We start from the raw sequence: 24,656 nt of genomic DNA, 5'->3' as shown, positions 1-24,656 counted from the left end.
CATTGTTACTGTAGCATGCTATTCTCTTTATCCCGAGTTAAACACACGCTCTGATGAAACACAACTTACAACTGCCATTTTGTTGCCCATGAAAACGAGAACTGGGACTGGTGCAATCTTAACTTCCGGTGGACCCACTTCTCTGAACAACGAACGACGCAGTATTGCGGTAATCGTCTTCCGCTAAGGCAATGCAAAATTGAAAAAAGACTTAACTGTCGATCCAAATTGAAATTAATCTATCTCAGAGACCAAGAAAGTCATGACTCTGGTAATTTCTCCTTCAAAAACTTGAAAAATGCTGCTTAGAATAGCAGTGCTACTTCCAGTAAAAGTGAAAAAATTATGCGCTTTTTTTTTTCTCAAAATATTTCAAACAATCTGCCAGCACAATCTACGAGGGTCAGTACTCTCATTTATTGCAGAGTTTGTGTCCTCTCACTTCCAAATTCGTTCCTACGAGCCTGTTATCGTTTGTTATGATCAATTTGTATCTTTGATATCTCTCATCGTGGATTCGCTCTAATACAGCCGTTTAGTTTCCATAACAATTAATTTTTTTCACAAACTATGTTCCACTTTCTTTGTTAACACCACGAATATGCGTTTGCCTTTGCGCAAGTTGATTTCGCTGCAGGGTCCTTCCGAAATTTGCTCTATCTTTTTCCGTCATTCATGGTTCACTCTCTTTATTCATTTTATGCCTAATCCTCTTTTGGAAAAAAGTGCATATTAGTTTTAATTTAACGCAGTCAAAATTTTCTTTAAAAATTCCTCTTCACACTCTCGCTATAAGTGGTTGCTCTTGTTCACAATTTTTACCTTCATCTCCAGCGCTGAATTTGTAATGAACAGACTTATTTGATTGAATGGAAAAGGAAGAACTTCCAGCGTCTCTGTTTATCACGACGGATATTTGTAATGTAACTATCCCTCTGTGGTTGTTTCTTTGAAAATGAAGTCTTAATATTTCTTGCAATTTTTATTTTGTTGACCTACAGAAAATATTATCAATTTCATCTTGTCAGTGAACAAAGAAAGTGTGAAAATCATGTTTGTATGAGTGGAGCATCCTCATTAAAAATCATACATTGAATTTTAAAGAATATGACATAGTCAAAAGGGCAAGTAAATGGAAGTAATGTAGCCTCTGAACAAGATCCGGAATAGTTTCTCAGTCTGATTTATTTTTTACACTTTTGCGTGACCTTGCCAGTGATCTGATCCGTAGTCCAGTATTTCGTAGTCCTATCCAATATAATTTTGTCGACGCGGCTTTGAATACGGTACCTAGTGGGAGCCGCAAAGTCAAAACCGAGAAGTTAAAATAGAGGATAGGTAAGATGTGAGTAAGCTCCATTAAAATTTAAGGATCAATTTATACTGAGTGTTTTACATTTTCTGTATCTCCCGCGGTACGCGATAATCTTATTTTCCCTCGTTTGTGTCGTTCCTAACCCCACAGGTGGCAAACCCGAACCGACCCTCCGCACGGGCTGAAAACAAGTAGCGTACAATCGAGGCACTATTTATTCACGAGGATGTTATGGCCAACTCGCAGACGATCTGGCAATTTGTTGCTTGTTTCCGCAACGATAGTGTGCATTCTCATAACGTTCCTAAATTACAATGTCCTCAAGGAACTGCCCATGAACTCAGACCCGCAAGGAGGATCAATTTTTGCAGGTTGGTAAAGCATTGCGATGTTGTATCTTGCCCTTAATTACCTAAGCACGTTGACTATCCAGTCACTCTGAGTCCGTAAACACGTGCGATTTCATTTTTTCACCAGGAAAGGTATGTTTGCTTTCATTTACCGCGTAAATTAAGGGAAGTGAGGTCGTTTGATAGGCGCTCAAGGGTTGAAACGCTCAAGGCTTGCAACGTTCAGGGCAATTTGTTTGTTCGTACACATACCTTGAATTCGTAACGACTACTGATCGCGTCTAGGAGATAATTTAAAACCTAGCCTATTGACCGCCAGAGAACGTGCATGTTGACTACTGATGGCAACATCGAACCGATCTTCCGCACGGATTTAAAACAATTGACGTACGAATGAGGTATTATTCATCCTCGGGGATGTTGTGGCCGACTCGAAGGCGATATGGCAGGTTGTTGTTCGTTTTCGCGACGATAGTGTGCATCTCATTTCGTTCCTGAATTACAGTGGCCTCAATGAACTGCCTATGAACTCGGACCCGCAAAGAGGATCGATTGTTGCAGGTTGGTAAGCGTGACGAGGTTGCGTTCCTTGTCCTTACTCTCTCATGCATGTTGACTATCCATGCATTACGAGTGCGTGAACACGAGCGATTTCGTTGCTTTGCGAGGAAAAGTCTGTTTGCTTCCATTTACCGCGTAAATTAAGGGCTGAAAGTAGACGAAAACAACACCGCCGGCTTGCAACGCTCCATTTAATTTGTTTGTTCATGTACGTACTTCATGAACGACTAAAGATCGCGTTAAATTGTGCTCGCATCATCCTTGGAGACAAGACCTATTCACCGCCACAGAACGGGCACTACCTCTTTATCAAACTATCGTACTCGATAATTTTACCTTTATTTTACTAAATTTATTTGTCAGATCAGCTGAAGCGAAAACAACCTTTCCACCGGCCCGCGCGTTGTAGTCTTAAGATCTGTTGAACTTAATTTTTACAAATTAATAAATCTGTTTTTTGATGGGAAGAAGCAGAAATATAAGTATAAACCTCACACAGATTGAACGAAAGACAGCTGGCCTCTGTGCTTTCCTGTTATTATCTTAATACTACGGTACTAATTTATGCATGCTTGCAAAACTGAAACGAATAGTAACGAACAATGTCATAAACGCGGAGTGATTATTTGATGCGCTCGTTAACTTATAGTAAACTTATTGAGCTCTATACCATGGTTGCGTCTGTTTAAGTCTTTGAGAGTAGGATATTGTAGCAGGGCCCTCGAAATCTCCTATAAGGGCTGCCCGTTTTCAAGTTCAACGTGGTTGACAGCTACGAAGCAAGTATTAGTATCATATACATGTAAATAGTTTAACACAATGTTGACTTAGCAACTGGGAAGCTCTTATGGAAAAATGTACCCTAAGGCCACGTTATCTTGGAGTGGGACAAACAAATTAAAAAGGAAATTTATTGATATTTGACCACCAAAGTATTATGACCGATTGACAGTAAAAGTTTAAAGAATACACGCACATCTGCGTGTACTCGGGCTTTTCATTTTCGATGAAACTTGATTGTTATGTTTAAATATGGATTATGTCCGTTGCCTAATGATGATGACAAAACTACGACAACTGTGTCACTTGATATGCAGCTGTGAAAGTGTATTACAGCCACGCGACAAGATCGAATAGTCGTCTGGGAATTTGCATATTTTTCCCAGTGCGTGAAATAAATGCTTTTTCTCTCAATCATTTTACGCGGATTTTCTTTTAACGTCGCATAATTTGAGTTGAGAATTTTTCAAAAATTCAGTTTAGCTTTCAAATTACTCTGTTTCCACATGTCTTTACTTGAGAAGAATAAAAATGAATGAAAAGACGTTTCTATGTCATTTTCGGTTATTTACATCTAGGGATAGTTCAAGCACCTTAGGTAACCTAGTCCCTTTTATGAACAATAAAATGTATTGTATTGTATGATTACACACTCCAGCAAAATTATTATCTTGCACCTTATAATTTGAAACTTTTGTATTTCAACTTTTGTTTATTACCAACAGAATGAATCAAACCAATTGATACAATTTGATCTGACTTCTATAACAATAGGAAAAGTAATTTTAACTAATTCTTAAATTTTAAACTGGACTCCAGCGTAACATTAGAAGAACAAAACAAGATCTTATGTGTATATACCTAAAACAGGTGTTTTCGTCAATAGATATATTACATCTGCAAACATCTTTAAAAAATGTATTAAAAAGTGTCATATGATAGCAAAGACCTCAAGAAATAGTAATTACTGTGCCAAAGTGTTGTCATCAATAGATTTTAAATCTGCACACAACTAATTCGCAAACACAACATATCAAAATCTTATTTCTTAATGTAGCTGAAACAAATAAAGTGTCAGTGTCAGATGTGAAAAGTATATACTGTATTGCTTGAATGGTTTGCTGGTGGAGAGTTTGTTACAAAGGTAGTAACAAACTCAGCGATGTGCAGAGTGCTGAGCGACTGCTCGAATGCCCTACTCCAAGCATTAATTTTAAAGCCCAGATGGGGATTTGTGACTGAATGAGGGGAAAAAAAAGACCTGGAATGGGTGTTTCCTTTGGAGTAATGATTGATGAATACCTAGGTGCTACATTGATAGGGGGTATTGCAAAGAAAGAGGCATGATGATGGCTTTGAATGAAAAAAAAAAAGGAGGGAGGGTTGTAGTGGGTTGCTTAGAATATGTTTTAACAGATATTATCTTTATCACATCATCATCTGTTCTTGTTGTCATAGCTGCACTATTAGGTCATCACAGTCAATAGTACAGTCTGTTCTAAGCCGAGTTACTCTCCTTTTGCACTGTCTACCTCCCTCCCTCCCTGTTTTATTCTCCGGTGTCCACTCTGTGCTGCATAGCAACTATAGCGTTGGTTCATTATAATTTATGCTATCTTAACCTTTTAACTCCTAACAGTGACTGGCTTCCAATTTCTTCTTACATTAGCACCCTTGAATCAAATGAATAGGTCATTGCTATAAAGGAAATGATGACCAATGTAAGAATTTCCTGATTGTTAAACAAATTCTCCCTGTCAGTACCATGAGAAATGTAAAGAGCACACTGAGGAGAATGTGACTGCCAATGTCTTAGGGTGTAAAGGGTTAACCCTTTAACTCCCAGAACAATTTTCATTGTCAGTGCCAAAGGAAATGTTTATAGAGGAGTGAAGAGAATACACATGCTGATCTTAGGGTATAAAAGGTTGAAGAGATGTTAATCTTGGTTCTCCTTGCCCCCCTTATGCCCTCTTTTGCAGAGCTCAGTTCAGTCCAGTACATAAAGCTTACCTTTGTCAATACAGTAATCTGATAATACCCAAGTTGTGATCAGTCACCCACAACCTTGCAGCCTGCAGAACAGGCATGATTTTGAGTTCATACCTATGGTTTTGATAATTTTTATTACAATAATTATGATACTAATGATAATAATGATTATAGTTTAAAAGTAATAACATTTTTTTTTTGTTCAATTTTGTACAAAATGTTTTCATCATTATACTTATTTTGCTTTAATTATTTATTGTTGCATATGATTCAAACAATGAAGATGTCATTCAGAGAGTAGAAACGCTTGAACACCATGTTGAGAATTCAGGTGCTTTAAATTTTAGACCTATTATAAGAATAATTTGCATAATAATTTTTTGCTCAGTGGACCTTTTGCTTGTTATTCCATAGTGTTATCAAGCAGTGACTAGCAAGCATTTAGTTAAATCAGTCAGTTAATGAGCCAGTCTGTCCACAACTGCCCAGTCAGTGATTTGGTCAGTCAGTGATTTGGTCAGTCAGTGATTTGGTCAGTCAGGGATTTGGTCAGTCAGTGATTTGGTCAGTCAGTGATTTGGTCAGTCAGTTAGTCACTCAGTCTGATAAGTTAATCAGTTATTAGGCATTTAAGTCAGTTAGACATCTGAGTCAGTCAGTCTAAGTTAATCACTTAGCCAATAAGTTAACCAGTCAGTCAGTTACTGCATTATAGCATCATAATAGTGTCAGTCACTGTCTGTCATGCAGTGATTAAGTTATTTGTTCAGTCAGTGTGTTTGTCATTCTAAAAGTTGTTCAGTCTAAACCAGAATACTAGACAGTCGGTTACTCTGGCAGTCAGTGACATTCAGTCAGTCTGATACATGCATGTTGATAATGATTTTGTCAGTCTTGAGATAAATCAGTTTGATTTGGTGATACACTATTATAATATATAAGTTACAACACAGTTTTAGATATACAGGTACTGCAGTTGTTATAGAAGCTATTCATGACATGTTCCTCTGATTTGTTGTTGTTCCCATTCTTTTATTTTCTTTAACTCAGAAAAGCCCAGCAAAGAAGAATGCCAGGTTCCACATGACTGGTTGTTCCCATTTTGTGAATCAAAGATTCAAGTAAGATATTTAACAGAACTTACATTTAGTACATACTTCCTAATGTTGGTCATGTACATGTAGGACTGACTAATGGTATATAAAATGTTTCTTTTCGGGTTTTTACCTGTTACACAACCAGGACATTAAGAGTGGTTGTCTCCCAGATATAGTTGGAAACTTAATAACAACCCACTGACAGATAGAAAGCTACACGTTGGTCACATGGTACATTTATGGGGGTTTTAATCTATTCCTTAGATGAATTTGACAACAGTTAACTTATAATGAAGTAAATTTTGTCTTTGCTCCAATTCTGCATCTGCTAAAATTGCATTCAAGGATCATTTCTTTTCTTGATTTTTTGTGAAATTTATTGCAAGTTAAATGACAAGCTTGTTTTGTCCAATTGTTTGTTTTAATTTTTTTAATTTCGCACAATCCCAAATAGAACACAAATGTATCTTTTTTTCAAGGGTCTTTGTTGCAGTTCCTAAGAATTTTTTATCTGCTATTTGCATGTTGTGTATTAAAAATCTTTACATTAATTATAATTATGTATTAACACTTTACTGACATTATATAAAATGTGACTATCACTAACTCACTGCCTCAATCAACTTCTCAGTACATACAGCAACTTTGGGGAACAAATGCAGAATGCTATGTTAATAGACACAAACTGAAGCCAGAGAACCTTTGCTCTGCCATTATTTACCTTAGTGAGGTATGTTCTTAGTTTAAATTTCTGTTTAACCTCGAGTGTGCAGTTTTCTAAATGCACACCTTTTCCATATTCACCTTCTGTTCTACTGTCTACTGCACTAATACACATTGGTATTGCAATTTCCGTCACAGGTTGAAAGATTTTGTCCATTGCTGCCATGGCGGCGGAGAAACAGTACAAGTACCAAAGAACCCAAGGTTAGAGTACAGAGAAGAATAATTCCATATCTACAAGCAACCATGTATTATTTTGTTTATCGTATAAACACAATAGCTTTTCGCTGACACGAAAAATCGACTTTATTAACGAATGAAAATAAAGGGATCGACAGTCCTAAATAAAAATTGCAAAGAGCGTTGGCGCTAAGATTCAACATGAAAAATTTCGTTGAATCACCACGAAAACAACAATGGAAGTAATTTTCCTTATAAAAAATTCTTAGTTATTGACTTTGCCCTTACCAACAGAAGAAATCTTCCAAGTACACAGCCAACAGCGGCCTGTGCCTTAAATCTTCCAGAGGTCGATTTTTGTTCTTAGCCGCAAGGAATGCCATTACAAAAGCCACTGAATACGTTTTTCTTTTCGAATTTTGATTATTCTTTCTCAGCTAGGAAGTTTTGAACGTTACGTTCGGTAATTATAAGCGATACGGATTATTTAGTGTTGTAGCAGCCATAATCTGAGAAAATTCTGACAAACGACCCTGGTTTCATCAACCTGAACGAGTGGCGCGAAAGGTGAATGACGTGTCATCAGCTGATTGGCGATATCAAACACACGTGGACAAATAGCGTATTTTGTCAGCTGTGTTGTTACGGCTTTTCTCAGGCCTGAAAGTCTTGTAGAACACAGTAGTTTACACGATAAAATTAATTTATAATATAACCTACAGTGTTCTACAAGGATTTCCAGCCCTGAGAAAAGCCGTAAGAACGCACGTGAAAAAATACGATATTTTTTCACGTGTGTTTGATATCAGCTGCTGAAACTTGAATCGCTTTTCGCGCCACTCGTTCAGGTTGAATGAACGGCAAAGCCTTCACCATTCTCATTACAAGGTAGATTGTCGAAACTTTCTCAGATTATGGCGGCTAAAACACTAGAAAACCCTTATCGCTCACATACAGTGACGTTCAAACCTTCTTAGAAGGGGAAGAAAACCAACCCACGAAAAGAAAAACCGAAAGTTACGTACTCAGTGGCTTTGGTTATGGCATTTCTCGCGGCTGAGAATGAAAATCGACAACTGGAGGATTTTCCCCTCGCCGATTTTAGCCGTGTACCTGAAAGACTTCTTCTGTCAGTGAGGACAAACTCTATGAATGATAATTTTGTGAATTGGAAATTACTTCCATTGTTGTTTTTATAATCATGATTCAACGCGTTTTTTCATCCTAAGAGTTAGCGCCAACGCACTTTACGATTGTTATTCGGGGATTGTCGATTCATTTATTTTCATTCATTAATAAAGTTGGCTTTCCTCGTCAGTAAAGGGCTATTGTGTTTACATGATAAACAAAGTCGTGTTTATATGATAAAGTCGTATTCAACTCGACATCTCACTCGTTCGCTGCGCTTACTCGTGAGCTATCAAATTCAACAATCGAAGAGAAATTCCAAATAATAATAATAATAATAATAATAATAATAATAATAACTTTATTTAAGTGTCAGTGTATTTAGCACTGCTGTGCTAATTGGGGACACTGTAAATAAGGAAACAAATATCGTAAATGAACAGAAACTCGTTAAAAACCCCAACTGGTAGGAGGCAGACCAGTTGGCTATCTACAAAGCGTGCAAGAGTTGAATTCGGGGCCACCGAAGACAAATCCATCCAGTGGCAGGGAGGAGGACTTGAACCCGGGACCTCCGGCTTACAAGTGCAGCGCCCTAACCACTAGGCCACGCTCGCCTCCTCCTCTACTCGCGCCCATGTATCATTCTCTATTCACAAACTAAGATGTTCTTCAGTTGTCACAATTAGGTTTGATATGTGCTTCAAGCACATATGCGTAGTCAATTTTTTCAAATACGCACAAGTACATATGATCTAGAAATGTTTCACAAGTGGCCATAGGTTACCCTCCGGCACCTCATCAGGTTATTTTCTGTTGTGGAACTCTCTTGTAATCCTGGTTTGAGCGAGGTACTGTTAGAGAATGCAACCAAATAACCTTAGCCCAAACACAGGTCTTTCTGATTCAGAATGTCTGAACTACAAACAAGTCCTCGATTCAAGCGGAGTATCCGCAGAGAAACAAAAATACCTTTCAGTCCGCCATCTTTATTGCTCGCTCGCCTACAATGCATTAAGACTGTGCTTGCTAAGGCAGCACAGTTACAGTCACTACAGAGAACGCCTGGTCATATGAACCATAATTTCATCGAGTAAGGAGCAGAAAATAGCCAAATTTGCTTATTGCTACGGAAACCAGGAGTCTCCTTGAATAATGGGCCATTTGCCTCAGGTATAGACTTACATATGCCTTACTATAACAACGATTACTGCAAAACATATCCAATAAAATGAAGGGAAAAGAAAGTCACGAATAGGGAGTAAGGGAAACAAATTTGAGCCTAGCTTGTAGATGGGTACCACAGACCTTCCATTTCGGTCTTTTTATGTAAACATCAACTGTGGTCAAGAGTATTGCCGTCGATGAACTTGATTATACACTTAAATGGAGGTGTTGCCGAGGGTCAAATTACTGTCATCTGTTAGCTTGCAGAAATGAGATTTGAGTTAGATCAGACATTCATAGACACCCTGAATAAATTGAATTTGCGGTGGATGCGTGAACGTATCACAAGAATGTGGCCTCAATGGGTGGCAGCAGCCAAACAGTTCACAGCAGAGGGATCGCTACGCAGGAAACATCACGTCAAAAAGGTAGTCATTTCTTGAGAGTCGAGTATCGAGATTCGAGTTTTGGGACACTCGAAGAACCTTGTCTGCATTTTCAAGGAAACGATTTCATTCTCCAACGCGAAACATTAGCAAGAGACAAGTTGACTAATGCCCCATTCACACCAAAGCTTAAACATGTTTAAAAGTTGTTTTGTTAAACACGGTTTAATTTTTTTTTTCTTCATTAGAAACTATTTAACCGAATATTTTTGACTTGAATGTAGCACATTGGAAATGCAAGTTAGCAAGTACTTGAATCCAATGGAAAATCAAGTTTTTCAGTTCTCTGTTTATAATTTTCATTCAATGAAAACCAGTTTAACAAAACATGTTTTGCTGGTGTGAATGGGGTATTAGACACTGTTTTTAACTCTTTCCATAGATTTTTATTTTCTTTGGCACGTATGCTTATCAACCCATGTGGCTGGATATGGCTTTCACCGGTGCACCTCTGGGAGAGATGGTGCAGTGGAGCGATCTGGTAGCGGCGTTGTACATATTGGGACATGAGGTGACACTCTCCGTGAACTCCACTACGTACCAGAGGTAAGTTTGAGTTGAGCAATTTCAGTGCAATTTTAAAGCAGTTAGGAACTGAGTGTCGAGTTTCCTTTTGCTTCGTTTCGCTTCAAACGCAAATCTAAAACTGATCGTGACTTTGTCACTTTCACTTTCCCGCGCTTCAGGCTGTTTGCTTCTATTGCTTACTTCAAGTCTTGTGTCCTTTTTCTACACTCTGATTGGTTCAGAGTTGTGATTACATGTACGTTCTTTGGAATTGGTTTTGTGACATATGATCGAAAAGCGTTGTCAAACATACTTCAAAATTTGATGGGTCGTGCCTTTTTATTCCGCGATTGGTAAAGAATAATTACGCAATCTTCTTAACCCATCAAATTTTTAAGACTAAGACAGTAATGATTAAATTGCCACTTTCTCACGTGCGTTAACCCCTTAGAGCAATTTTTCATTGAAAGTAATCCGGCATCGCTTTAGTTTTAATTTACACTGCTTCATGATTGGTCCAGAAGCCATCTCCCGCCATCTTCTCAACCAATCATATGCATAAATTCAAACAATCGCGACTTTGTCATTCACATTTTCCCGTACCTCAAGGAGTTTGCTTTTTTCCACTTTGATTCCTAGTTGGCTACTGATGATTTTGATCTTTTTTCTGAGATAACTTTGGTTTTGCCTTTTCGACACTCGATTCAAAATTTCTCTGTCGTGTTTTATATACTTTTTCCTTTTGTTAAACTTGCCTTCTCATTGGTTACTTTTGATATGTACGTCAGGGCCAGTTGTTCAAAGGCCGATTAGTGCTAGCCCAGGGTTAAATTTTAATTTTAGAACATTCAGTGATCAAATTGCAAGCAAAAAGATTTGAAGTGATTTTTCTTTTAAAGCTTTCAGACCTGAAATCAAATTTCATGCTAACCCTGGGTTATCTTAACCCAGATTTGAACAACCTGGGCCTGGTTATTATCCACAACGATTGTGTTGATGTTGGAGCATTTGAAGATGTGTCCATGCCGAATTATATTAACAGTAGCCTCTATTTAGCGCGAAAATATGCGCAGATATTTGTCCGCGGACAATATTCGAGAGCGAAGCTTGAGGAAAACTTTGAGCTTTAAGGAAAAGTTATGTCCAAGGATAAATATAATAAATATAAATAATATAATAATAATAATAATACATAATAAATAAATATAAATATACATGCATGTTTTCGCGCTAAATAGAGGCTGTTTTTATTTGTCATTCTTTAAATATTTGCAGCGCGCGAGAAAAAAATTATACGAACAGCTTACTGTTTGCTTCTTTTTGAGTGTTTCCTGGTACGACTTCGATGGTTTCCTTCCTGTGTAGCAACCATAAAACGCTCTCTTATCTTGAATTATATTTTAACCCTTTAACTCTCAGAAGTGATTAACATGGAACTTTTCCTTCTAATATCCATACATTATCCTGCAAACAGGTATTGAGAAAACCCCAACTAATCAGGTAAAAGTTGTTATTATGATCTAACACTAAATTCTCATAACTGATTTACAAGGAAATGTGTAGCAGCTAGAAGGGAGAATTAACATTCAGATCTTGGGAGTTAGGGTTGAAATGTAGTTTTATCGCAGTGGGCGTAAGGTTTGCCTTTAGTAAGGGTCAGGGTTGTTAATCGTGAATATTCTTGGATATCCCGTAGTTATAGCTGGGGAATATTCGGTAACGAGATGCGTTTAGACCAATCGAGCGCCATAAAAAATATTTTATGGATCATGAAAATTTATATAAGTGATATCCTGTGCTTGTTTACTTGACACTTTGTACGTTTCTTTTTAAGTTATATGTCACCTCCAAAGTCACCTGGTTGTTCTGATGTATTTGAGCCTGAGTTTGACCTGATTTACACAGACTACACTGGGTTTACCTACATGCTGATGCACATTACTCCAAATTTGTCGCCTTATATGTGAGTATAGGGGCTAGAGGTCAGATGTATGTTTGAACTAACTTGTTCCTTCGTTCCTTTGCTCTTTCTTTCTTTCTTTCTTTCTTTCCTTCTTTCGTTTATTCGCTTAGTCAGCGGTCGCTGGAATAGGGGCTAGAGGTCAGATGTATGTTTGAACTAACTTGTTCCTTCGTTCCTTTGCTCTTTCTTTCTTTCTTTCTTTCTTTCTTTCTTTCCTTCTTTCGTTTATTCGCTTGGTCAGCGATCGCTGGAATGGTTTTATGTTATCGGTTTTTTTCGGATGGTGCCGTTTCCGTTCATCCGGTTGGTCGTATGGTGATTACAATGATTTTACATTTCGTTATTTTCATTGCTCTGCACTTGTTTGTCGCCAGTTCGCCCTCGATCTTTGGATTTATCCGATAGTTTACACTTTTTTTGTTTTTGTTCTTCATAAACCGTTCAACTAGTCCTTGTCTTACGTTTAACGTGGGTATTTTGTAATTCCACTCCTAGATGCCGAATAAGAATTCTTGATTCCTTTGGAACGGATGCACAGTTTAACTATGGAGCATATGAAGGCGTGATACCTGGCGATAAGACAATGTGGGCGCGAGCTGATCTCAATCTTCGGCAGATCATGACGATGTTTCGTAAGCGACTTTCCATACTGTTTATTAAAGTTGCTTTTACAAAACTGATTATTAATGGTAATAGGACTGAGTGGAGTCAAACTAGGTCTGTAATCATACGAGTGATTAACAAAAACGGACAACCGCGTAGCGGGAGTCCTATTTGTTGATCACGAGTATAATTACAGACACGAAGATGACACGAAGTCGTGTTACCAATAAATCCTAACCATTACAATTTTAGACAAAACAAATAGATCTAAAACAAATATCTCGAATGGAGATAATTTCTAAAGTTAAAAATTCCTCCAGTTTTGGAAATTTGGTTTCTATGAGCTAAGTGGATTTATGATTGGCTGCTTCAACTGTCCGATTACAGCCAACTGTCTGCTTACACTGTCTGATTACAACTCTTCAAAATAATTAATGAAAAATAAAGGAGTTAGTGCCACCACATTTGAGGAAATTGCAACGATTTATACTCTGATGTTTTAGACGGTTTAGGAAAATGATACACGATGACATGTAAATAGACAATATTTTAGGAGCACGGTTACTTTTATCCTCCTCTTATCTTGTTTGTTTGTTTGTTTGTATGTTTTTTTACCCCTTCTTGCAACGCTTTCGGATGCCGTCAAACAGGAGCAACAAACAAAAGATCATACTACAAGCAGTTGTAACACTTGCGCGTAAACTAGAGCCGAAAAGGATCATAATAAATACGAAGGCGTAAGAGGTTTATAGCCAATTAGTAAGGAACTAAATTTGATGTTTCCCTTTCTGAGGGAACTGAGTCATAATCCTGCTCTCAGAAATGTAATTACTATTTGCTCTGGTCATCAGCTCATAGTCCAGATAACTTGTTTTTGGGCTTTGTGGTGGGTGAACCTATTCCAGAAGACGTTAAACCGTTGAAGAAAAAACCGATTGGACTCGTTTATGGCAAAGACGTTCAATTCTGGCAGGTAAGGATTTTTAAGCTGGTCCAATGGCTCTCTAGTATTAGTAACTTTTTTCCTTCGATCATCCAGGAAGACATATGAATAGTGTCTCGGAAAAAAGAGTTGGTTGTGTGTGTGCTTTGTTTTGGCGACGTGCCTGCAGCGATCGCCAAGTTCGCACAAAAATGAACGTACTGTGTCTGATATTTTGACAAGTTACTAAATATTCATTTGCAAGTTTTGAAAATTGTTTTATCCAAAGGGAAAATAACAGGCCAAGAGAGATCAAGGATTGTATAGGATTTGCACGATGAACACGGACTGCAAATTTTTAACGACGCACAAACTGTGTCCTTGTTGTTCGCCTAAGAAAAGCTTCGAAAGAGTCCCTCTGTAATTGTCCTTTATTGCAAGTTCATTAACCTTGCACGGGATAAGGAGGAGGGGGGGGGGGGGAGAGATGAGTGACATCAGCAACCATAGAATGATACGAAAAGCAGCCTTTTTTCCCAAGACCACTTCACGTGCAAAAGCCTCCGATCATAGCCATCCTAAATCCCCTCTCAAAACTTGTTACACAGAAACCTTGATCTTAAAGGAGATCTTATTAACGCTTTTAGAGAAGCACAAAATATTTGAAGAGAGAGACGTCGCTGCTACTTTATTTATTTATTGGCGATATTTATGCAGGCTGGCCAAGGTCAGCTTTAAGCTAGTTTGAATGGGAGCCGGCGCCTACTAGTAAAGGAAGCGAAGGATTTACTATAGAAGGTCTTAATTATTAAACGAAATGTTGTGTGACACCTCACACGTAAGGTGTGGGAGGAGATGACCGACGCACATGCCTTCATGGTTACCCATATGCCAATTCACTTGAGAATACAAACGCTATGTGACGATGAAAAAAAATAAAAGAAAAGGAAAAAATAAAGCTGAAACGATCGAAGCATCCTTTACTGTTGTTTGATAACTAATTTACAGGGTGATGTCCTTGAAGCCTCCCTGTTCAAATTTCCTTTTATTTTTTGTATCGTTTCTTCCTTTGCAGGGAAAAAGAGAATACCTTGACACGTTACGTAAATATCTAGAGATACATGGAACGTTCTTTGCTATGTCGGTATGTTTGCAGAGAGAGAAAAATGTTAATCGAGAAAAATGTTTGAAGCAAATAAATTAAGGTTATATAGTGCTATTAGCGACAGTGCCTCAATAAGCTCTCAGTATTTCTGCTTGAACAGTTTTGCCTCCATCTTTAATATCATAATGGAGATGAAGGTCAGAAGAAGAGAAATTTGTACCCAAGGTTGAGGGAATAGGCAACCTTACCTTTGATCGAACATTACTGCTCAGTTTACCATCTCGAGTGTGGATTAATCACCGTTGGTCTCTAATCTCTTTCCAGGAGGAGAAGCAGTCCTGCTTTAAATACTAGTCGCATTATGATACAGACTGCAACTTTAACTTTACCAAAAATGCATGTATAATGATTTTTTCCTGTAGATTGTTACTTGTGATTAAAATTGCTGGTGTCTTTTCTTTTCAGGAAGCAGAGATCAAAGAAAATGTCCCTGAGTACGTGATAGCGCATGGTATTCTTAGTAAACCCGACTTGGAAAAACTTTTACAGGAAACTAAGGTGAGTATGTGGAGTGCATACAGAGCAACCTTGAATAACGTATAATCCAATTTAAGTACTAATTTTCTGTTCCCATATTTACCCCTATAAGATATCCTTTATGTAGCAGGCACTCTGTCCAGTAGGCATGAACACGAAAATTGAAAAAAAGAGGCTTAAGACGTTGGATCAAAAGTCAGCGATATACTTTTATTTTAATACAGACTGAAATAGGGACGCTGTTTTGGCGCAATCTACAGTAATTACTTGCAGACAACCCGCGTAAACCATACATACCCAACATAATTATGCATATTCTCCTTGCTACTTTCTATGCATTTCGGTTTTAACAAGGAGGGTGTTCTTTTAACAATCAAGAACTTCTCTAATTGGAAATCATTTCCTCTTATCTCACAATCTTAAGTGCTTGATTCAATGATTATATTTCAAGGAGGAACGAGATACTGGTCACTCCTACGAGTAAAAGAGTTAAGGAGACATTAGAAGACATGGGCATGCTATGCATGCAAGAGTTTTTTTTGGGGTGTGGGTGGATTACTTGAAACATTGTAAGTGATGTCTACATTCTTACAAAAGGAAAGAAGAGTATTAACGCGGAAGAAAACGAAAATGTCGAATTAACTCACACACAGGTATTTTGTGGTAGATTGCGTGTGTGTTGTGCGAACAACTGTAACCAAAAATAAACTGTCTTGGTCCTACGGATACCTGTTACTACAAAATGCAGATTGCAGACTGCAGACCGGATACAAAGTGTAGAGTAGGTACAAAATGTAGACTGCAGACTGCAGAGTGGGTACAGAATGCAGACTGAGAATCTAAAGAGTTTTTTTCGTCTGGTATGTGATAACATGTCATCTTACAACTTACCGAGCGTCACGCAATCGCTTTGCGCGATCAGCTGTCACGATTATTTGCACTATTGTAGAATATTCCTGGCCCATTGCTTGATGGAAATCGATCGTAATATAATTTTAAACCTTTATATAGTCGTCTCACTTTGCGCGCGAGTTGGTTGGCGTGATGTCTGTACAGATTTTACCAACGTAATGAAAGTGGATGTAAATGTAGATGTCAGCGAGATGTCACTCTTGAATAGTTAACACGCGCAATATTCGAGAAACAATCGACAGCTTTGCACGTGGTCCTTATTATCATCTTTTTAAGCGGTGTGTGTTTATTTTATTAACAAAAATGCGGACCGAGACCAAAACTGTTCCTTCGACTTGATATATTTTCGACGTTAGTAGATCGCATCATATTTAAGTACCTCCGTAAATCATTCATTCCAGATATTAAAATCAAATAAACATGCTAACGATGGGTATCTGAATTCGTCCCTGGCCAAACACAAACGACTCCACAAGATCACTTTCTCCAGGCATCGAAAACATAGACAAAATCGTCCATAGTTAATTTTAATTAGACATTCATCAAGATATAGCACCGAGCAAACCAATCCGGAAAAATATAATCGGCACACTCAACAAATCATGAATATTGCAACACAGCCTGCCGTTAAAGAACAGCTCAAATCAAAATGTTTGGTGCAATTCATCAACACCTCAAGCAATATTTGATTGAAAATTTTTCCACACACTCTCGTCGTGAAGGACTATTCGCCATCTTGACAGCATGAGTAACACATGTACTATAGGTAATCTGATATCTTTCATCTGTCCAGTAAAAGCGCGGTAAAATTTTACGTTAAAAACACAGAAAAGCCAATATTTTTCATTCTAATCCCTCATTACTTCGTTGAAATTTGAACACCTCTCAAACCAAAGAACAAAAACGACGCTCTGATTGGTGCGAGATACATACCCTAAAACGATCTGATTGGTGCGAGCAACATACCACTCTCTCTACGCTAACATAGATGTTATTTTTTTTAATTAAAAAAAAAAAAAAAAACTCCATAAAGGTGCAACATTTCTTCAATTATTGACGGTGACGTAACGTTATTGAAGCCTTGTCTTGCCTGATCAGAGCGCTGATGTCATATTTTATCATTTCAGGTTTTCATAGGTCTCGGATTTCCGTATGAAGGCCCTGCACCCTTGGAGGCAATAGCACAAGGATGTATTTTTTTAAATGCCAAGGTAATTGCAAGGAAAAAGGTTATATAGAGAGTGCTGTTATTTTTGCATCTTTATCCTTATTATAAAACTGAGACCTTTGGAAGTTCTAAGGTTCTATTCCTCATGGGGACTCAGAATATTTTTTTTTTGTCCCACTCTCGTTACAAGACGAAAAAATATTTATCTATTATCGTTATGATTACTTTTGTCGTCATCATCATCATTATCATCATCATTATCATTGACGTTGTTATCATCATTTTTTAAATTTTTTATTGTTATTATTATTATTATTGTTTAGACAATTTTTTTCCCTTTGTTAATTTCCGAATATACCGAGATAAAACAAAGATATAATTTTTTTGCATTATGTGATATCAAAAAGATCTTTCTCTTTAACAATTTAGCATGTAGTAAGGACTTGGATTTTGGTAGAGTTACATATGAATAATGAAAATTGAAAAGTATACTATTGTTATTACTAATTGTTATTTTGTAGTTTGACCCTCCGCATAATCGCCTTAACACAAGATTCTTCAAGGTTAAACCAACACTCAGAAACGTAAGAGACTGAGATGATATTTTTGTTAGATGAAGTCAGGTTTGCAAAGGCTTCTGCGGAAGTCTAATGAAAGAGATCGACTATTTTTGTGTTGGCGGGTGTGACTCGGATTTGATTTTCTGTTTTATTACATCTATTTTAAAGTCACACGTAATCTTGAATTCTGTATGGCTCTCGCTGATGCGATTTATTCACAAATCGCACCATTTTATGCTCTAAATTGCATCGTTTTTCCAGCCAAGAGACAGCTTTACTAAAACACAATCAATTAAATTTCAAGGCCTGATTAAAGAAATCAATCAAATTGCAGGAAAACGAGAGGTGACTTCTGCAATATTTTGCAAACCAGCTTAATATATTGGACCAATAAGACTCACTTTTGCGATTTCAAAATATAAGTAACAAAGTGGTTGATATCTTATCAAACTTGCGTTGAGCACTAGTTTGATTTTGAAATCACGCGTTTAATTTCAGACCAACTTGCACTTTACTCAGTTCAATTACCATTGCTAATCTGGGAAACATCGTTGAGGGAAATGTGTAATCTTTTAAGCTTTTATTTATTGTTAAGCAACATCACGAGGATTTGCGGTAATGTTAGTCATTTGTGTTTTTTTTTAGCTTACATCACAACATCCTTACGCTGAAGTCTTCATCGGAAAGCCGCATGTGTTCACTGTTGATATTTCTAATCTTTCACTTGTGGAAGAGGCTGTGAAGGAGATGTTAAGAACTGAGGTATTTACGCCTTTGCGAATAAAGTGTCAGTTCTTCATATAGTAAAAACGATCGTTTAGAAGAGTGACGAGATTGAAGGGGAGATTTTGATAGAGACAGTCTCGATGTGACATCTACATCTTAGAGAGGTTCAAGGTAGCCTGCAGAATATGCGTAATTTTTTCGCGTTTTTCAGTCGATCGGAAATGGCCAGGTGGTGCGAAGTGCGAGCACGCGCAAGGGTAGGAGCGCAAAAAAATAAAAATAAAATAAGGATGAAGGAGTTACTGGCTGTCTTAGAATGACCGATGGAGAGATTGTCTTGGAAATAGTGAGTGAGTGATTGAATGAGTGACTGACTGACTACATTTATTTGTTCGGTTGATTGAGTAACTGATTGACTGGTTTAATAACTCGCTGACATGATGGCTGTCTAACCGACAGATTTATCTGCTTAGTGGCTGAATGACCAACCGATTGACGACTGACTGGCTAGCTCTCTAAACGACTGACTAACCAACTAAATCGCTGCACAGAGACTTAGGAACTACAGCTGGCTATCGACTTGCTCACGAACTGAAGGAATGACTGATTGAGATTGACTGACCTGCTGACTGTCTAAATACGAGCTGAGGGCTAACAAATTGATCTACTTGTTGACTGGTTTTGTGTTGGTGGGTGGTTTGTGAACGAGTGCCAGACTAAACCTGGCCAACTGTTTGTCTCGGTGACTAATAGACTGACCGGCTGAGTGAGTGACTGAGTCATCGACTAATTGGCTGGCTGACTGAGTTATGGTGTGATTGACGGACTGAATGATTGGCTGATGAGTGGAAAATCAGACCACCTGTTTGATCGATTGAATTACTCGTTCTTGTAGGTCAAGCCTTACCTTCCTCGTGAATGGACGCCTAAAGGCATGTTGGAACGCGTGAATGCTTTCACAGAATATTATGTGGGTACCAAGGTGTGCATGTACGTTACTTAGCAAGTTGAGTTTATCAGGCTCAGCTGTTTCCAGCATGTACAACTTATTCTGTAAAGGAAGTAACTGATGCACTTTCGGAAAGTAACTACACCATAGTTCGAAATAAAGTTAGAAATGAAGTTGTCTTTATTATTCACTCGCTCTTAGAAAGAAACGTTCCAATGAGGGATTTTGAGATCATACTTTTTATAATTTATTATAATGTAATCAATGTTGATGAAGAGATTGACTGCCACTGTAAGTAGTGAAGCATGAAAAACTAGACTGAGCAAGGGAAGGTCGGTTGAAAAAAGCGTGAAAATTGATAATTATTGACGGAAAAAAAAGCAGAGGACTTGAACGGTTTCGAAGATCTATCTTGAACAAATAGTGCTCAGTTTTTGGGTTTTTGGAAAATCCTGCACGGTTTTGCTCATATATTTTCATAAAGAGTTGTTGAGGATGGGATTGAAATTTATTGTGCTGGACGGATAAGGAAGGGTACAAATAAATTTACAGATGTGTCTTTTTTTGTTTCTTCAGAACTTTTGTGAGCATATCGAGCGGTGGCCTCCATTATCAGAAATGATGCTATTGATGGGTGCAGCTGGGAAATCCTGTGTTGATGTCTGCAAAGAACGTGGTGGGTCTTTTATTTCTTTTCTTTTCATTTTTTTTTTCCTCCTGCTATTCTTCCTGCCACAAGATTGTCAAAGAGTTTCGCTACGGGTGAAAATTTTACCCAACGTATGGACTGTTTAACTAATTAACCACTTCTGAAAATTGTATAGGCTCATTATCATGTACCTTTTTTTGGTTTTTTCTGTTTTTTTTTTGTTTTTTTTTTTTTTTCAGAACTACTGTGTGAACCGACCTTCTTTGTGGACATTAACACTACAGAAGATCTTAAAAAGTAAGTCCTCTCCGCCCTTTTTTAGGGAGCATGATTTTAGGGTGTTAATAATCCAGATTTAGCGAAGTCTATTAGTCAGTAGCCGGCCAACTTTGAAATGGCCGCCTTTCTGCCCTCTTGAGCTGGCTAATTGTACTTCATTTTATTGTAAGTGATGATGAAACAGCAAAAAATTGTTGTAATACCATCAAAGGAATTTATGTTCCAGCCACTTCCAGGGTTTGGAGGTCTCTTTTTTTCTCAATTTTTCCAAGTGTGGAGAGATATCCTATATTACTTTTATCTTTGACTAATTCAAACCCTTTTACGAACCCTGCGGTAGAGGAAGGGGGCTCAGCTGTCGTCTATATTATCGATATTCTCATTACAGTTTCACAGCTAAATCAAACAGAAGGATCATGAGAATATAGAAAAGGATCACTAGCTGAAGAATCTCTCCAGTCTTAGGCATATTCTCCATGTTAGTATCATAATAATTGCATAGAAAATAGTGTGGCAAATATGCATATTGATGTTAGGATTTGAAGGGTTAACACGCTTTTACGATACGTTTGCACTTAGTAGAGTAAAAATAATGGACAACTCGAGTAAAAATATCATCTGCCATTCTACAGTTAATAGGACAGTTGGTTATTTTTACTATAATCAGGAGGGAGCGTTATGCAATACCTGTCGCAAACCGCTTCTCTATTTGCACATAAAAAAAACCTTATCAAGATAAATATAACTTATAAGAAGTTTTAGTACTTATTATCGCTAAGTATCTCAACTCATTGTTTGTATTTTTACTCGTAAAATTTCTTTGCGATATTGCACACGAAAACTTCTAATGTGATATACATATTGCCCTTCACAAGGTTTGGAATGAAGTGTAGCGCTGTGGAGACTAAAGAGTCACTGTTAGCTCCAAGTTACGATGTGTCAACCCACATGTGCACGCTACAGAAACAGCCTGTCCTCTTTACATGCGTGGCTAAAGAACCTTCTGCCAGACGCCTTTGTCCATGCAGAGACTTTCAAACACAGCAGGTGGCGTTTTGTAAACAGTGCCATTAGTAACTGTCTCAAAACAGCCTGCTGTACCCTCTTACTTACCAAAAAAAAACTGACATCCTTGAGTTTATCGCCTTCCCCCCAAACTAAACCGCGGATGTACAATATCCCAGATATGTGGAACCACGCTATTAAGGTGATACTCCCAAGGTAACTCTTAGCAGAAAAAGCTTTGAGTTCTAATCTTGGAGGGTTGACTGCTACATCGGTGTATCTTACACGGGCTTTTTAGGACGCTTTAAGAAAGAGTATTTTAAATTTAAAAGGAAATAATAATTTAATGAAGTCACTGAATCTATATTACACATGAATTATGACGATTTCATGTTATTGAAGATAAGCGAAGGAAATTATATTATTGGCAAAGCACACAGTTTATTTATTAGCGTCGTGTTGTCGGGGTCATGCTGCAAATATTTGTCCCAAAAAATGTCCTTATTTACTCCGATTTATGCGTTGTTTGGATGACAAAACGCTCGTTGCCTTCTTTTCGTGAATTCCAGAGTCCTTTCTTAGTTATATGTCAATTTTGTAGCCTCTCTAATTTATGACATCTATCCGTGTTTTCATTCGCTTCTCGTCTATTGTTTCATTCAATATTTGTTTTACCACTATATTTGTTAGCTACTGCTCATTCTTTAATTCGCTTCTTATGTGCTGTAGCATTTTTTAGAAACAAATTTATTGTATTTATTTGTCAAATTTAAATATTTTAAACAGTCGTTAACTAGATGATTGTAGTTATTACCAAAAATTTTATAAGGGCACAGTCCCAATAGAATATTTGGGACGTAGATTCATCGATTGACACTAGCTATATGAATTTCTATAATAGTTAAATTTAATTTTTTTCTTAAATTTTTAGTAATCATTAAAATAATTTTGTATGTCATGCCTCTTTGTTTTGCCCGTTTTAATGCTTCTCTAACTAGTTCCATTCCTGTTAGTTGCCAACGTAATTTTACTGTTTCAATATGCAACATCGACCACGTTTTACAAGGGTCAATTACTTGTCTCCTAAAGTTCAATAACGGAATTTTGTTGTCACAGTATCAGGCTCATATCTATGCTTAATATACATTTTCTAGAACAATGTCTAACACGTCGGAAAGAGCGTAATTAGCGGTCTGTGTTGCTTAAGTTTCAAAGTCACAGCTCTTATGTGGGTCGAGGAAATCCTCTCTGAATAGAATTTGGTTGATAAGCAAAATAAAAAAAAAAACTTTCAACAAGGGTTAGGAAGGTAGCTTCAAAAGCTCATTTTCGAATTTCTCTCGTTTTATTTTTCATGCCTTTACATCTCGGTCAATAAGGACAATTCCGAGACAATTAAAGGTTCGTTAGAGATATCGCAATAAGCTGGGCACAACGGAAAGATTTTAACGTGGCAGGTCCTTTGTGGACTGAGAAAAACTCTAAGAATGGAAAAATTTCCAGTGAACTAAAAAAGCGTCATTTGCGCTTTGAAATATGCAAGTTTCAAAGTCCCTGTTCCTTTGTGGGCTTAGAAAAACTCCTCTGATTGTTAAAGTAATTAAGTTTTTTAATGAGCTAAATGGTCGGGTTTGGGTTAGGGATAGGCGGTAGTCCCCAAATGCTCTTTATCGCTCGGCAGCTACATAGGAGTGTCTCATTCTGTAGCATGTACGTGTTGTCTGCCGTGTTCATTGATGGAGCCAGGCTGCTGTCACGTGGTTCTATCGTTGATACATTGCAGGGCATCCCGGCTCTGATAAAAGAAAAGATGAAATTAAAGCCACATACACAATCGAGCGTTTTCGTTTGAAAACGCATCTTTTGTCTATCGATTACATCAAAACGACCAGAAACGAATATTTTCGAAAAAGGTTTCAAAAGGAAGGAAACGGTTCCGTTTCTTGCATAGAAAAGTGATAGAAGATTTACTCTAACACTCGGTTGAATTACCTTTATTTCCTGGCTGAGCTCCAATTCTTACTCTCGGGGACTTGCCAGTCTTGATCTTATTCACTACAGTTCAACTAATTCCTTTCGACATAAGTCCACACTCTTCTACTTTGCTATATTCTCTGATTGAAAGATACTGTGCACCAGCTTATAAAGGTGACACCAAAGATGACACTTCTAAGCTGTCAATCTTCTTACACCGCGATCGCTCCCTTTCAGCCAGCGAATCACGTTAGAGTACGTACGACAGTTCCTGCATACTAAGTATGCACTTTCGAATTGTTTACGCAATCACAAAATCATCTTCTACCCTAACTTTCTTCATTTTACGGTTAAGATCGGCCAAAACACAGACAAGATTGATAATATAAAAATTATAATTAACCTATTGGCAGAATTGAAATTACGCTTGAAAAGATAGTTTACGAGAAAATAGCCTTAGAAGATTGTTATATAACAATAGAGTAAACAGAAAATTCGGAGAAGAAGGGGCGTACCCAAGGTACCGCCCCTAAGAAAACTACGTGCTATTCGCATAAGTTATATAATTACAAATTCAGTTTATATGAAATATTGTCCTGTTCCTTAAGAGTGTTTGAGCTTCCAGTCAGAGCTATAAGCTTAAGTGACTGATTTATGATTTTTCTGCATTAAAATTAGCACAGCCAAATCCCTGGCTTGAAAACTATTAATTTCCGCAAATAGGCATCCAAGCCAACGCCCATTACTGCAGAATATGCAATGTTAAAGTCCCCTTTTTACATGAGTCTCATTTCTCTAAAATTTGATAGATGTAAATCCATTTTCATAAAGAGATCAACAAACCTCTCCACATTAGTTTAATCTGACCTCATTTAGTTTTATTCCTAATAAGAAAAGGCTTTTGGAAATATTTTGTTTTTTATCCTCACTGTTAAATATCAGCCTTACTGGTTCTCTGTTGTTTGGCATGTATAAGAGCCTTTTCAGATCATCGAATTGTCACACAACTCTCGTAACTTAATAGGTTGGAGAATAAGGTTGCAAAGAGTGTATACGAT

The 24,656-nt window shown here is 37.5% G+C and overlaps 2 protein-coding genes across 7 annotated transcripts in view; one reads left to right on the top strand and one right to left on the bottom strand.

The window, feature by feature from the left end:
• Positions 1 to 1,452: 1,452 nt before the first annotated feature.
• Positions 1,453 to 22,582, top strand: LOC113683780 (alpha-1,6-mannosylglycoprotein 6-beta-N-acetylglucosaminyltransferase A). Of its 6 annotated transcripts, XR_016183045.1 has the most exons (20): positions 1,466 to 1,686; positions 5,282 to 5,329; positions 6,049 to 6,119; positions 6,727 to 6,825; positions 6,957 to 7,022; positions 9,554 to 9,721; positions 10,122 to 10,285; positions 12,081 to 12,209; positions 12,705 to 12,841; positions 13,664 to 13,785; positions 14,810 to 14,878; positions 15,305 to 15,397; positions 17,416 to 17,499; positions 17,978 to 18,040; positions 18,662 to 18,778; positions 19,638 to 19,712; positions 20,268 to 20,367; positions 20,580 to 20,637; positions 21,008 to 21,097; positions 21,495 to 21,631. XR_016183045.1 is itself a non-coding variant. In XM_089194278.1 (19 exons), exons 1-19 carry the CDS (start codon positions 1,542 to 1,544, stop codon positions 21,691 to 21,693), a joined length of 2,007 nt encoding a protein of 668 aa, XP_089050404.1. In that variant the 5' UTR covers positions 1,453 to 1,541; the 3' UTR covers positions 21,694 to 22,582. The 6 variants fall into 6 exon arrangements, 5 of the variants coding, with proteins under 5 accessions (XP_089050404.1, XP_089050406.1, XP_089050405.1 ...); XM_089194278.1 differs by lacking the exon at positions 21,008 to 21,097 and having other exon boundaries at positions 1,453 to 1,686; positions 21,495 to 22,582; XM_089194280.1 differs by lacking the exon at positions 21,008 to 21,097 and having other exon boundaries at positions 1,512 to 1,686; positions 9,561 to 9,721; positions 21,495 to 22,582.
• A 644-nt stretch (positions 22,583 to 23,226) lies between these two features.
• LOC113683774 (alpha-1,6-mannosylglycoprotein 6-beta-N-acetylglucosaminyltransferase A) overlaps positions 23,227 to 24,656 on the bottom strand; it is a 28,663-nt gene continuing 27,233 nt past the window's right edge. The window contains exon 18 of the mRNA XM_089194276.1: positions 23,227 to 23,419. Within this exon, the coding sequence (XP_089050402.1) occupies positions 23,242 to 23,419 (178 nt within the window). The 3' untranslated portion in view covers positions 23,227 to 23,241. The remainder of the gene's footprint in view (positions 23,420 to 24,656) is intronic.

The sequence above is a fragment of the Pocillopora damicornis genome, chromosome 14, assembly GCF_964200805.1.
Source record: "Pocillopora damicornis chromosome 14, jaPocDami1.2, whole genome shotgun sequence".
NCBI classification, from domain to species: domain Eukaryota; kingdom Metazoa; phylum Cnidaria; class Anthozoa; order Scleractinia; family Pocilloporidae; genus Pocillopora; species Pocillopora damicornis.
This window is presented reverse-complemented; position numbering and strand designations above follow the sequence as displayed.

What these genes read in the sequence shown, in the direction of transcription:
- LOC113683780 (XM_089194278.1), top strand. Translation starts at nt 1,542, where the DNA reads ATGTTATGGCCAACTCGCAGACGATCTGGCAATTTGTTGCTTGTTTCC. An exon ending in GGAAACATCACGTCAAAAAG is followed by an intron (nt 9,722 to 10,121) that starts GTAGTCATTTCT and finishes CTCTTTCCATAG; the next exon opens with ATTTTTATTTTCTTTGGCAC. An exon ending in CCAAATTTGTCGCCTTATAT is followed by an intron (nt 12,210 to 12,704) that starts GTGAGTATAGGG and finishes TTCCACTCCTAG; the next exon opens with ATGCCGAATAAGAATTCTTG.